Consider the following 14,271-nt stretch of genomic DNA (forward strand, 5'->3'; position numbering starts at 1 on the left):
TTCTTCATCTCCGTCGCCTTCGCTCGTCCCCAATGTGGTGCTGAAACCTTCAACACCATGGCTTCTCCCTGTAGTGTGGCCGCCATGGTCCACCATCCATCATCGCCACCCTGGATTCTTCTGTTCCACCTCCTTCTGGTCAGCCCTCCACCTCCAGAGGCACCTCCTGAACTTTCTGCCTATTTCGCCATCTCGTCCTCCACGCCTCCTTCTTTCTACGACATGAGGATGTGCCTTCCGGGAGGGGGCGTTCTGTCACGTTTCTGTTAGTTTCAAGAGGGTGGTGTTTCTCTGCCTGAGTTAGTCATTTGTTGTCTAGGTTACTCATTATGTTCAGCAGTGCACTCATTATCTCCCTCGTTATCACTTGTACTTAAGTTCAGTTCTGTTTATGTTCCATTGTTCAGTCTTGTCTGTTGCATGTTGTGTACCTGTTCCTGCCTTTGTTGTACCTTTCAGTTATCTAGTAAAGAGCCTATTTGAAGTTAATCTGTCTTCATTGTGTTATCTAAACTGCCTGTGCATTGTGACATCTATGGTGTTTAGTCCCAAATAATAATTATATTTTAAAAAAGGCAGAGGTGTTTGGTGCTTGGCTCCTAACAATGACTGATGGTTTTAGCTAGTTTGCAAGTTTAGCATGTTGTTAGATGTGAGTTGATTCATAACATAGCTTTTTTTTTTTTTTTTAGGTGAATATATTATCAGACTGGTGAATGGTAATACTAACTGCTCTGGGAGAGTTGAGGTCCTTTATGATGACAAGTGGGGGACAGTGTGTGATGATGGCTGGGACATTGAAGATGCTGATGTGGTGTGCAGACAGTTGGGATGTGGACGAGCTGTTATTGCAAACTCTGAGGCTTATTTTGGCCAGGGAAGTGATCCGATCTGGTTGGATGATGTGGAATGTTCAGGAAGTGAATCATCCCTCACACAGTGCTCACACAGTCCTTTGGGAAACCATGACTGTGGTCATCAAGAAGATGCAGGTGTTGTCTGCTTAAAGGGTAAAAAGCCATTTTTGTTTTATTTCATTACTCATTTTTATTTGTAGCGCTTACATAGATACACATGGAAGTGTTTGAAAGCAGGTGTCTATCAGTGGATATATCAGGGATCTGCTGATAGACGCTCACTTTCAAACGCTCCTGTGAGTATCTGTGTAAGCGCTTGGTGAAGAGCATTAAAGATGTCTAGCACTGATCATTGTAGCCAATCACAGATATATATGTGGAGCATGTGAACACAATGGCCAATCAGAGGTGTTTAAGAATCTGCTTAAAGGGTTAGTTCACCCAAAAATAAAAATTCTGTCATTAATTACTCACAGTTCATGTGACTACAGTGGTTCAACCTTAATGTTATGAAGCAACAAGAATACTTTTTGTAAAAAACAAAAACAAAATAACGACTTTATTCAAATCGTTATTTTGTTTTGTTTTTTGGTGCACATAAAGTATTCTCGGGTGTGGGATGACATGAGGGAGAGTAATTAATGACAGAAATTTCATTTTTGGGTGAACTAACCCTTTAACAGAACTGGTTTCATCACATTTTTAAAATTTCAATACCAACTTGGTACCAAACACTAGTAACCATATAGATATTATTGTTTTCTAGTGCACTTGCAGCAGCCCAGCGTTCATTACATTGCTCCTTATGGACAGTTTGACGTGGAGACTCAGGGGCCAGTGATCCCCTCGGGCCATAATTTCACTATCATCTGTTCCACTGAATCTCAGTATCCTGGAGGCTCCTTCCACCTGTTTAGGGAATCACATATCACTAGGAGTCAGACAGCTGTCTGTCACTCTGCCTCCTTCTCCTTTCCTGAGGCTCATTGTTCACATGAGGGAAACTACAGCTGTGTTTATGAAGTCATTCTGTCCTCACGCACCTTCCGTTCATCTTCCTCTGAACCGCTGGTCATCACTGTCACAGGTACTGATGTCTTTTTTTGTGTTTGTGCTGCTGATTTGCAAAATGGTCAAGATGAAGTTCTTGAAGCATTTTCTATTTAAAGCTATTTGAATTTAAAGGGGTCATATGCTTTGTAATCTTTTCCTTTTCTTTTAGCGTGTAATGTATCTGTTTGTGCATGTATTTACGATCTGCAAACTTACAAAGCTCACAGTCTCCCACAACTAAAAGAGTTCTCTAACAGAGAACACTGATCCAGACCTGCCTGAAAGTCCATATATTACTTCTGCTAACGTCTGTCACAATGTGAAATGATAGCATAAAGTGCGCCCAAAAAAAAAAAGAAGACGAGACTTCAGTTAATTGTAGTGTTATAGTCATGTCGTAGAGACGCTGTGTTTTTAGATGCGAAAGCAAAACCCCTTTATTAGCCATCCAAAAACGGATGAAATTGAATCAGTGGTTAAGTATTATTTATAACGCTGTTCCTAAGCAGTACAACCCAAAGGTAGCTTGTGTACAGCCCAACAGGGTCTGGCTGCAGACATGCACAGATGCACTCTCAGACATGCAGTGTTTACACGACACCGTTTTCAACTAAAAACAGAAAACTTTTTATGCATTTTGGCCATTCATTTACACAACAACAGCATTTTGGTGGCCTGAAAATGCAAACTTTTGAAAATGGGTTTCAAAGTGCAAGTTTTTGAAAACCGATACTGTTGTCATTTCTGTGTAAACTGCAAAAACGCGAATCTGTGAAAATGGTGACGTCATGTGCATGAGTATTATGTGTTATTAGTCTATCCGCTTAAAAAAAATAGTCTATCCACTTTATTTTTCAACGTGTTTTCTGTGAATGTGTGAGAATTCAGATTTATTATCTGCTATAGGGAAATAACGAGAAGAATATCAAAGTGCAGTAAACTGTAAAAATAAGGTGGATAGGTGTGTGCATTTGGCGTGAGTGCTGTAAAAGAATGCATAGTGTTTCTTTACAAAGTGTCATCGCAACTACTTGTCTGGCATGTGTAATACAGCGTTTTTGGTCATTTTCGTGTACCAGTATGAACAGGGATAGTTTTGATAATGTTGTCATCTGTACAAAGAAAAAAACTTTTCCGTTTTTAGTACATCGTTGTCTTGTAAACGTACCCTCAGCTTCACGCATGCGCATTGCAGACATGCAATCACACGTTTATGCATGTGCAGGTGTCAGATGGCTCAAATGTAATAATTTGAACACTACAACCGTGCAGGAATAATTTGTGTGTGATATTTGTTTTCAGTGCTTCCCACACATAGACTTTACTTGGGCGGGCCGCCCAAGTATATTTGAAGACACATTTTTGCATTTATTATTTTTATCCTCTTATACTTTTATATCGCGCAAAATAATGAAACCATCCGCGATCGATTAACTATTCTTTCGTACCTGCTCGTTATGTGTGCGTCAGAACTGTTTACTCCCGCTGACATTCCCACAGGCGCTGCATTTTGCAAAGTCACAAGGGGGTGCTGTTGCGCGTTCTACAGGCTCACGCGACAGCGCTTCAGACTGCTTCAAAGTGATTCTCAATCAATGAAAAGCGCAGATTTATGCCAAGCGATTGCTAATGAACTCAAGTTGATGATTTATTACAAAGTCTACTTTATGGCCTTTATATAAAATGTTTTAGACGATTTTAAGTATCTGAAGGATCAGCCTGCAATAGTACAGACATTTCAAAATAAGAGTACCTGTGTATTTCGGGCTTGTTTATAATTAAATGTCACACGCTAAGTTTTTTCTTTTGGACATTATTGGTATTTTGGTTACACAATAAATTGTATTTAATTTGATTTCCATTTAATTCATAGTAAATTATTGTAGTCTCCCCACAGGAAGAAAACACTAAGAACATTATTTGAGACATATATTATTCATTTTATAAATTTTCCCATTCACTGAGAGAGACACTATATGACAACAAGGAGAACATAGAAAAATGTAAACCATTTAAATGCTGTAATTTTGCATAATTTACAATGCATAATAATGCATAATATTAGTATGTAATTAAATGTAATATGTTATGTAATTAAAATTAATTTCAATAAATAAAAATACTGTTAAAAATCACACATTATTTGTTTGTCACATGTAGTAGACCATTTTTGTGCCATGGGTAATAGGAGGATTTTTCGCCCGACTACCACCGCAAGTATATTTCAAACCTGTGGGAAGCACTGGTTTTGTTGCTATTCATTTACACAATGGCTCTTATGATAATGTTTCTAGTGTTCATTAACAATGCTATCTAGCGCTTCATTGCTAAGTGTTTAACTAGACTTCATACGAGAGATTAGTAAGCAAACTAGCAACTAAAGTCGCTTTCCACCAAAATTACCCCCAGACATGTTGCTGTCAGCCACTGCGTCCGAAATCGAATACTTCTCTACTATATAGTATGCAAAATACAGTATTCGAAAAACAGTAGGTGAAAAGTACCCAGATGACTTACTACTTCCAGCTAGATTCTGAAGTGTGCATATGATGGACATTTCACTATCCCATGAGGCCATGGGAGAGGATTTATGAATGGAGTTGAAGGGATGTAACTGCCACTGGTAGGTCATGTGACAGTAACAACATGGCAGATGTAGTATGTCCTGATTTCATTCATACTACACACATTCTTACTATAAAGAACGTACTTTTTCAACGGCTTTAAGTATATTGATATTTCAATGTAGTACCTACTCAGTATGCGATTTCAATGCAGCTTGTATTTCCATCGCGGTCTAAAGTACCGTGAAGATTAGTCCGGTGACATAGGACTGTGCTCGACTTTCCAGTTCCCGCTGGATTTCAGCCTCTGCATATAAGTCAGTCCATGCATCGGTCGTTTATTTTAAACTCCATTGTTGATTCAAATAGCAAACGATTCCACACACCGCAAAATACTTTTAAAAATGGTGGTTGAAATAAAATGCTGTGTTGAGTCTACCAGTCAGCATGTTCAGCACCCAAGTTCAACCCTGAAAGTTCCTGAACTTTGGAAAAAGTACTACCTCATGAGCAGGGGCTTTCTGAGGAGGGAATTTTTACCCGAAGCTTCATTTAGACCCTCGTCCCTGCGGTGGAAACACACAGAGTACCTTCCCAAAGTCCCTAGTTCCTGGGGCAAGTTCCTATCAGGACAAAGTAATAGATGATTTGTTCAGCTTTTTAACATTTGTAGCATTAGCATGTGTTTTCATTTTCATTTACATTATTTTATTTCCTCTCATTAGGTGGATGCCATGACATAGAGGCTGGAGAGTGGTGTGTGAAGGACAGGACTTAGGGGCCCCTGGGCTTGAGTTTATGTTTGGGTCCTTCCTACACAACAAATGACATCAACTAACATCATTACGGAGCACAAAATAAAACATACTGTAATATGCATTGAGGTTCCTAAAACAGTTAATATGCTTAGCCATGCTTTAATATTCTATAGCTTTGCCAAAGTTTAGCAGTAATATTAAATAGTCATTATAATACAATAAAATACATGATGTGTTTTCTCAGTTGAGAGATCAAAACCCTGAAATAACACTGAGCAATGAGGCCAGAGAACAGTATTTTAAAGTGTATTGTCATATCTGTGTTCTCTTCTGTCAGATTTCTTCAATTTAACCAATAAATTTGATCAGAATACAAAGACACTGTGTATGTTTGTTATTATTCATTATTTAAGTCAGTATCAATAAAATCCATCTTTGAATTTGCACATACTGTTTTATGCAGCTCAGACATGGCATGAATGCATTTACACAGCAAATTATAATTGCATAAATATGGTAAGAGATTAAGAGAGAAGAGAAATCGCTACTGGTTGAAAGTGATAATCCATAAAATCATATTACCAGTGACAACTTCACGCATGACCATCACCTGAACTGATTCCAGCATTGTAGTTGTGGGTTTTGCAAAAGGTCAATAGTGATGTTACTTTCTAAGTCATGTATATAAGATACTGACATAAATATCAGTCGTCAAATCTGCCAATAATGTCTTAGTAGGATGATATTCAAATACTTAGTTTTATGATCAAATCTCTGTAGTTTTAAACAATGATTGAGAGATGAACAAATAAACCTTCCTCAAAAGCCTGATCATATTTAAGACTCATATATATATATACACACACACATGGATAATCGAGTAAACCTTAGTTGCACCAGTCCAGTAAGTGTTCTCTTGAAATATTACTACAATATCAAAGTTATTTTTATGTTTACTTCATAAATGTCAGTAAAAGGAAGGCATGTATAGATTGTATACAATGGTTTTGATCAGTTTTTGATTTGTAGGCTTTATTGGGTTAAAAAAAAAAAAGATCTTATTTGACCTTCACTGCATATATTTGTCAACTGCACTTACTGGAATGGTTTATTTGGAAATCAACAAGTTCATGAGGACATGGTTCTATTTACATTTGACTTGATTATATCAGTCTGGGAATCTTTACTCAGATTCCCGTTTACTCTGATCTTCCAGGCACATTTCTAAACTGTTTGCCACTATAACTTGGTTTTCATAGATGTGAAAGTGTTATTTTAAAGGGGTCATGAACTGTAATTTTATAATGTTTCCTGGGTGCAATTATAATGTTAGTATGGTTTTTAAATAAAAATTGTCATAATTTAGAAATAAGGCATTTTTTTTATTTTTTCATCATTGCCTTGCATGTGCTTCCATCATTCCGCTTTCCGTATTCTTCAAAAAGTTTACGCTGTATGTCCATGCCTTCCCTATTCTACTTACAAAAAAAAAAACGGAACTGCCGCTGTGTTCGTTCCATAAGTTTAATAGGGAAGGCGTATGACATACAGCGTAAGCTTTTTGAAGAATACAGAAAGCAGAAGCACTTGGAAGGCGATCATTTGTGTTTATAAAGCATATACATTTGTATTTTTTTAGAAAAAATGACCGCTCGTTTCGCTAGATAATACACTTATTCCTCATCTGGTATCGTTTAAAGCCCTTTGAAGCTGCACTGAAACTATAATTTTGACCTTCAACTGTTTGGAGGCCATTGAAGTCCACTATATGGAGAATAATCCTGGAATGTTTTCATCAAAAACCTTAATTTCTTTTCATCTGAAGAAAGAAAGACATGGACATCTTGGATGACATGGAGGTGAGTAAATTATCAGGAAAATTTTATTTGAAAGTGAAGTAATCCTTTAAACTACACCAGAGCGCGTACACGCCTCACACACCGGATGCCATGCGCGCACTTAAAGCAGTTGGACATAGTGGTGTATTAGCGGTAAGAAATGATATAAATACCATTTGGTTTCCCCCATAGTGGGTTTTTATTTGTGATTTTTTTTTTTTTTTTTAAAGTGAATTAGAAAGTGCCATTTCCTTGTTACTTGAAATCTTAATAACATTCTCAGGGTGTGACCACATCAATATTTTTCATATTACATTATATTACATTTTTCATCTGTTTGTGCATTGCTGTCATGTCTTGTTTTGATGTTGGTTCATGTTCACATTTCATGGTTTATTTTGTAGTTATGCTTTTTCATTGCTTTGTTTGTTTTCCTTGTTTGCCATGTGCTTTTGTCATGTGATTTCCCTTTGCCCTCATGTAATCATGTCATGTGCTTCCCCTGTCTCATGTGTCATGTTCTGATTGGTTGTCATTGTTATGTGATTTCAGTTCTGTCCTGTCATTGGTCCTTTGTCTTGATTGTTCACAGGTGTTCCTTGTTTGTCATTAGTCTCTTTGTATAAATAGCCCTCATGTTCCATTGTTATCTTGTCTAGCTTTGTTCGTATGTAACCCGCTTTTGGTGAGTGTCAAGTCAAGTCAAGTCAAGTCAAGTCAAGTCAAGTCAAGTCAAGTCAAGTCAAGTCAAGTCATTGTTTTGGGATATTGTTAATAAACTGCACTTGGGTTCCAACTACACTCGCCTCCAGTGGATCCTTCTGTTACAATTGCTAACACACTCTTAAAAATAAAGTTTCTTTATTGACATTAATGGTTCCATGAAGAACCTTTGACATCTATGGAACCTTTTCAATCCATGAAAGGTTCTGTTGCGTGTAGGTTCAGATGATGAAAAGGATGAAAAAGGTTCCAAAATGAAGTATTTATTTACAAAACAAACTCAAATAATCCAACACGAGAGGCATGTAAAGTGTAGCATGTACCCAGATAGCATGTAGTAATTGGCCCAAGCTCGGCTTCTCCGCGGCGCCTGCGGCTCAGACTCAGCATTGGCGTGTGTTAACCGGGCCGATTGTGGCCCGCAGCTCGCACATGTATATTTTGAAGAGTTTGTTTCCAAAACGCGATGAACGCCATTTTCAAAAAAAATGAGTTTCCGCCAAAATCAGTATTGTATCTGGTCGGTATTGAAAAGTAATTTATTAATTTTGCACAAAATGCGTTATCCATTGTGTTACTCTGTCATGTTTTCTCCCTTTCTTTCCAAAACGCGACAAACGCCAGTCTCCTTTTTTTGCAGAACGTGATATATCCGCTCTCAACCAATCACAGCGCACCATTCCACCCACTGTAAACATTGAAGGCTTTTTTAAAAAGCCGTTTTTAATACCATGGTGTACTCGCCAAATGTGTTTATTTAACCGTGTGGTTGCGCCAGATACTCTTTAAACAAGATGACCTGTTGAATTCATTTTGGGAGCGATGGCTGAATGTATTTTTAGTAAAATGCCTGTATATAAGATAAATATTGGCAAAGTTTAGACTCTGTCATATATGTGAATCAACTTTGTTGTGTATTTTTAGTTTGAAAAATAACTTATATTATGGATTAATTGCATTTTGAAAAAAATTGTGTCATGTATTTATTGCATTTTGGAGAAAAAATAATACGTTTTTATAATAAACTTTTTAAAATCAAAATGTAGATTTGAATTTATAAAGCTGCACTCCGCGATTTTTCCTCTTTGTCGCCATCTCTGTTTGAAACCTGCAATTGCAGTCATATGCGGAACAGTTATCTGTACGTGCGTTGTGTCTCGGCACAGCTCATCAGCGCGGATGAATCTAATGTTTGCTGTCAGTCACCGCACTGGTGTGGATACTGAACTTCAGAATCACAGATTCTGCGTCTTGAAAGTATGACCAATATACGAATTTTCACTGAAAAATATCATTTGAACAAGTAAGTAACATGTCTGCCACTTTTGTTCTGACCAACTGAGGTAAAAAGCATTAGGCCTACAATAAATCACGCTGCCAATGATGATTAAATCTAACGATCGCTTAGCTCGGATCACACCAAACCGTGCAAATTATTATTACTGTTATATTGTTCTCAAATTGTTAACATTAACAACATCAGCATTGCATGACTATGTGTATTTAGTGTGTATTAGCGTTACCTATAGATTTCAATTTCTGTAGCCACTCCACAGTCCAAAGTCTTTTGCTTTTTGACTACGGGTGAATCTCCAGTTGTCACTGATGATTGTCATTTGGACCTTTCTGGATTACAATCCACCATAAAATTGATAAGTTTAATTATTTCAGCTGATGTGAGAAAAGGTTATAAATGTGCTGCTATCAGCTGCGTCCTCACATGATAAAACCGACTAGCCTGAACGGGACTCCTTCCTTTCTGTTTACGGATGTGACGTAATGACGCACAGAGGAACTGCTGCATGCTCAAATTTCCCGCGGAAATCTGCCATGTCGCTCTTATTATAAAAAATTATTACAAGCTTACCGTTGTGAATCGAGACAAGATAATGAGATAGTTTTGAACACTGGCTGGTTATGTACTTTCTCAAAAATTGATTTTGGATAATTTTTAACCAAAAAAAAGTTATGGACTGCAGCTTTAATGTTTTTATAACCAAAGATGCTATGTGAAAGTTTGAAACAGAAAATAGTGGTTTTCATCTTGCCACTTTCTTTTAAAGAAAACACCTTTTTACTCAAATTAATCAAAATGGAGTTATTGCGTTTTGGAACCAAACTCTTCATTTGTTACAGCTGTAAAGCACGGGGCCGATTCCTGTTCAACTTAACTGGCCTGAATCTGGCTGTAGAGATCTGGGCCACTTCTGGCAATGCATCAGCTTATGTTCAATCACAGATGGTTACATAATGTAGCAATAATTACCATAAAATTGTCTTAAAATTTACTTTGTTTCCTGGTAGTATCTGATATGTGTTAACTAGATGTTTAATGTAGCAAATTTGTCAAAAACGACATATCTGCGGTAAAACTTAATATAATAAAAGTGCCGTATAAGACAGAACACCAGATGGGTTTGGTGCACACAGGGATAAAAAGTACCCATTTCCATGGTTAAATATACTGCTGGACAGAGGTGGGTAGTAACGAAGTACATTTACTTCGTTACATGTACTTGAGTAGTTTTTTGGAAAATTTGTACTTTTTAGAGTAGATTAAAATGTGGGTACTTTTACTTTAACTTGAGTACATTTGTAATGAAAAATCTGTACTTTTACTTCGCTACAATGGACAACGTTCCTCTCGTTACTTTATTTTAATTCAATACTGTAAATGTTAAGAAATGCGTAGTTTATTCCATGCGCGCTGTCTCTTTTTTCATGAACGATGCCCTATTCACAAATGAATCACTCTTTTGAGTCGATTCTGTTCAAAGACTTGATCAAACAAGTTGGTAAAACTGTCTAAATTGATTCGCGAATCAGTTTGAATGATTTGTTCAGTTCCTGCACGCGCTGAATCGTTTGAAGCGGTTTCTCACTCGGAGCGGATGAAGTGGCAGTGGACCTACAGTCAATTAAAAGCAAATCTGCAAATGCATCCAATTGTTTGCCAGCGCTGAAGACCTTTATTAGTTGAGCTGCGTATGCTGTCTGTGAACAATTACACAGGTAACGTTAGGCCTATCGATTTCATTTGATTTCAATTCATGATACAGCCAATAGCCGACATTTTACAACCAAACCGATTATTACGCCACTATAACAAGAGTATGTAGTATTTCTTTACCGTTTTTATGGTCATATATCTTAATTTATACTTTAAATAAGCTACCATTGTTCAGAGAGTATGAAATGAACTTCCGCCGTCCCGCGGTAGTTTGTGGTCGCCTATTGCGCAGTGGCGCCAGCGACCTGTTCGTCTTGAAAATGAACGCTTTGCGTTGACACAGTTAACCAGTTTACACGCGCCTGCTGAAATATACATTTGATTACATTTTGGAGAACAGACCGAAGAAGATCCAATCAATGTGTATTTGATCATTGTTTGTGTCATGTTCAGATATGAGCGCGAGCACATGTGAATAATTTTCTCTCTTCTTTCAAATGTAGCTGTATACGTTATTAATATAGCGATATATTCGGGTTACAGATGCCAGAAATAATGCATGTCTCTTCTGTGTTTGTTGCAAAGATATCTAATTATGATAATAATTTAAATATCTATTTAATTATGCTATTGTGTGTGTGTGTGTGTGTGTGTGTGTATGTGTGTGTATGTGTGTGTATATATATTCAAAAAGTAACTAGTAACGAGCTACTTGAGTAGATTTTTATATGGATACTTTTTTACTCTTACTCAAGTAACTATTAGGATTATTACTTTCACTTTTACTTTGAGTAAATATTTCTATAAGTACTTGTACTTTTACTTGAGTACAGTTTTTGGATACTCTACCCACCTCTGCTGCTGGATCTTTAATGTTGTGGTTTTAATGTTGAGGTTCTGGACATCTTGTTCAGATACATGGCATCATGGATTCTATCTGACCGCTCCTGCTAGAAATCTTATTATGGGCCATTACAACAAACATAAAACAAACATCCAAATTAACACAAAAATGTGTCACTGAGCACAAAATGAAGCTTCTGCCATGACTGCCCAGTCCCCTGAACTGAACCCTCAAGAAAATGAGTGGAGTGAACTGAAGAGAAGCAGCAGCAACAAAGGATCTGAAGAGATTCTTTATAAAATAATGATCTCTGATACACTATATTGCCAAAAGTTTTGGGACGCCTGCCTTTACGTGCGCATGAACTTTAATGACATCCCATTCTTAATCTGTAGGGTTTAATATGGAGTTGGCCCACCCTTTGCAGCTATTCTGGGAAATGGTTTCCACAAGGTTTAGGACTGTCACAGTCTCCGTCTGTCCTGGACTCCATTTCCCATGATCCTCCCTGACCCTCACCTGCACTCACTCCACCATCAGCATATCACACACACCCGTTCCCTGTCTGCACCTCATCACACAGGACTTTTAAGCACACCACTCACCTCCCTCAGTTGTCCAGTCACTGTTATTGTTGGATGTGTTTGCCTGCAGTTATTTCTTGGATGTATAGCCTATGTTTTGAGTTATCATTAAACCTTTTGAGTTCTTTGAAGATTTACTCCTCCTGGGTCACATACCGTTACAAGCAGTGTGTTTATGGGAATTTTTGACCAATTCTTCTAGAAGCACATTTGTGAGGTCAGGCAGTGATGTTGGACGAGAATGCCTGGCTTTCAATTGTTTTACTTCAATAATATTTTGTAATTTTTTATTATTATTTTTTTTAATTAAAGATCAAAAGGATAAACAATGTAGATTTTTCGCAGCCACCTTTGATCATATTTAACAAGCCCAGTGCACACTGACTAGCATGTTAAAGTTCATGTCAATAGGCTGAATGTTGAAGTTTAACTGAACATAAGCGCTGAATATTCAGTATGGGAGGGTAGCAGATGTTTATTCAAACAGAAATAGTTTTGGGTGAACTATCTTTTTTTTTTAGTAGAGGTGGAGAAAGCACCAGCTCTTCTCATGAGCCAGGAAGTAACTTCTTAAATTCACTGGTACTTTGAAAACAACACAAGGACTGCAATGCCAAGACCTTATCTTCTCATTCTGATATTGGGTATTTTTCTCTTGTTTTTCAAATGAACTGAAATCCGTAGCTAATACCAAAAAGTAACTTTAAAATGAAAACATTGATTAATGTTATGTTTGAGTTGACATGATTGATTTTGAAAAGAACAAGCTGCTCTAAATAAATTTTAGCTGCTTCATGAAAATGACCTTTTCAATAGACTAAAATGAAGGGGCACTAACTGAAATATATTTCTATAACTTCTCGCACATGAATGCAGATATTTACATTCATTATGTCTACACACGGATCAGTACCGTACAGTACATACCCATAATCATCTAGACACCAGGATTTACACTGAAAGGGATCATGAAGCAGGGCTGCCAACTGTTGAGTTTGGCTTGAAGTTAGAATTAACTTCTAAGGGGGTGTAAAAAAACTTATAAAATATAAGTATAACATAAACTCTTTAATAAATACAGTTGCTTGAAAAAGTATGGGAACCCCCTTGTAGAATATGTGAAAATGTGAATAATTTTAACAAATTAAGAGAGATCATACAAAAATGCATGTTATTTTTTTATTTAGTACTGCCCTGAGTAAGATATTTTACATAAATGATAGCTGAATTTATTAAATGTTCAAAAGTTTGTGAACCCTTGGTTCCTAATACTGAATTTGAACTTTTGAATTTGAAGATAAATTGTACTTATTTTGACTTCTGACAAACATGTAAGTATCCTCTGTTGCTTCTGAAGGGCATTACTAAATGGAAAAAAAAAAAAAAAACACACACATATATATATATATATATATATATATATATATATATATATATATATATATATATATATTGCAAACTTTGCGCAAGAGTTATGCCGGTGAAAGCTTAACCTTGGTCAGTGGGCTATTCAAAGTGAAAGTAAACAGTGACGGAGCTGTTTGACGCTGCATTAACGGACCATTCTCTCAGAGACGGATTTCAACATAAAATGCTGATAACGGTATAAAACTGTCTTAATTTATTCCATCATTTTTCTTGTGGCCCATATATAGTGAAACAAATGAGAATAATAGTATTTCATGTTAAACAGGTTGTATTTTTTAAGTCGGTGCTTGAAGCTCTTAATTTTCATTGATAGCCTAACTGCGGTCAGTGTTAGGAAAAATTATAGACTGTTAATAATTTTAATTATAGGCCTATAATTCATTGTATAATAGACCTAAAAAAATGTTTAAAACATTTTCAAAGATGAGCTAATAGCCTAATCTTTTATTATCCTCACAGCACGTCAGTTATGTGATGCGCTATGAAATTATTGCAGGGCAAATTTATTAATATTAATTTAATAATGAAAGTAGCCTAATCTAATAGTAATAATAATAGACTAGAAAAATGTAACAGGCCTACATTAATTGGAAATGCCAAATGCTCTGAATATTGCCAATATTTGGTGCTTTTGTTTTGACAATATCTCTGGCTATCGTCTATACATGATCA

The 14,271-nt window shown here is 36.6% G+C and overlaps 1 protein-coding gene across 4 annotated transcripts in view; it reads left to right on the forward strand.

Moving 5' to 3' along the window:
* Positions 1 to 14,271, forward strand: part of LOC125248567 (deleted in malignant brain tumors 1 protein-like) — a 96,393-nt gene that overhangs the window by 23,960 nt on the left and 58,162 nt on the right. Inside the window, exon 1 of one of the 4 annotated variants that reach the window (XM_048160532.1) lies at positions 12,698 to 12,815. The exons of 1 other annotated variant lie outside the window; for it this stretch is intronic. In XM_048160532.1, the coding sequence (XP_048016489.1) occupies positions 12,782 to 12,815 (34 nt within the window). In that variant the 5' untranslated portion in view covers positions 12,698 to 12,781. Of the gene's footprint in view, positions 1 to 12,697; positions 12,816 to 14,271 lie in introns of those variants that run through there. 2 more of the 4 variants (XM_048160536.1, XM_048160534.1) reach the window with 2 other exon arrangements.

Source organism: Megalobrama amblycephala, linkage group LG16 (assembly GCF_018812025.1).
Source record: "Megalobrama amblycephala isolate DHTTF-2021 linkage group LG16, ASM1881202v1, whole genome shotgun sequence".
In the NCBI taxonomy this organism is placed as follows: Eukaryota; Metazoa; Chordata; class Actinopteri; order Cypriniformes; family Xenocyprididae; genus Megalobrama; species Megalobrama amblycephala.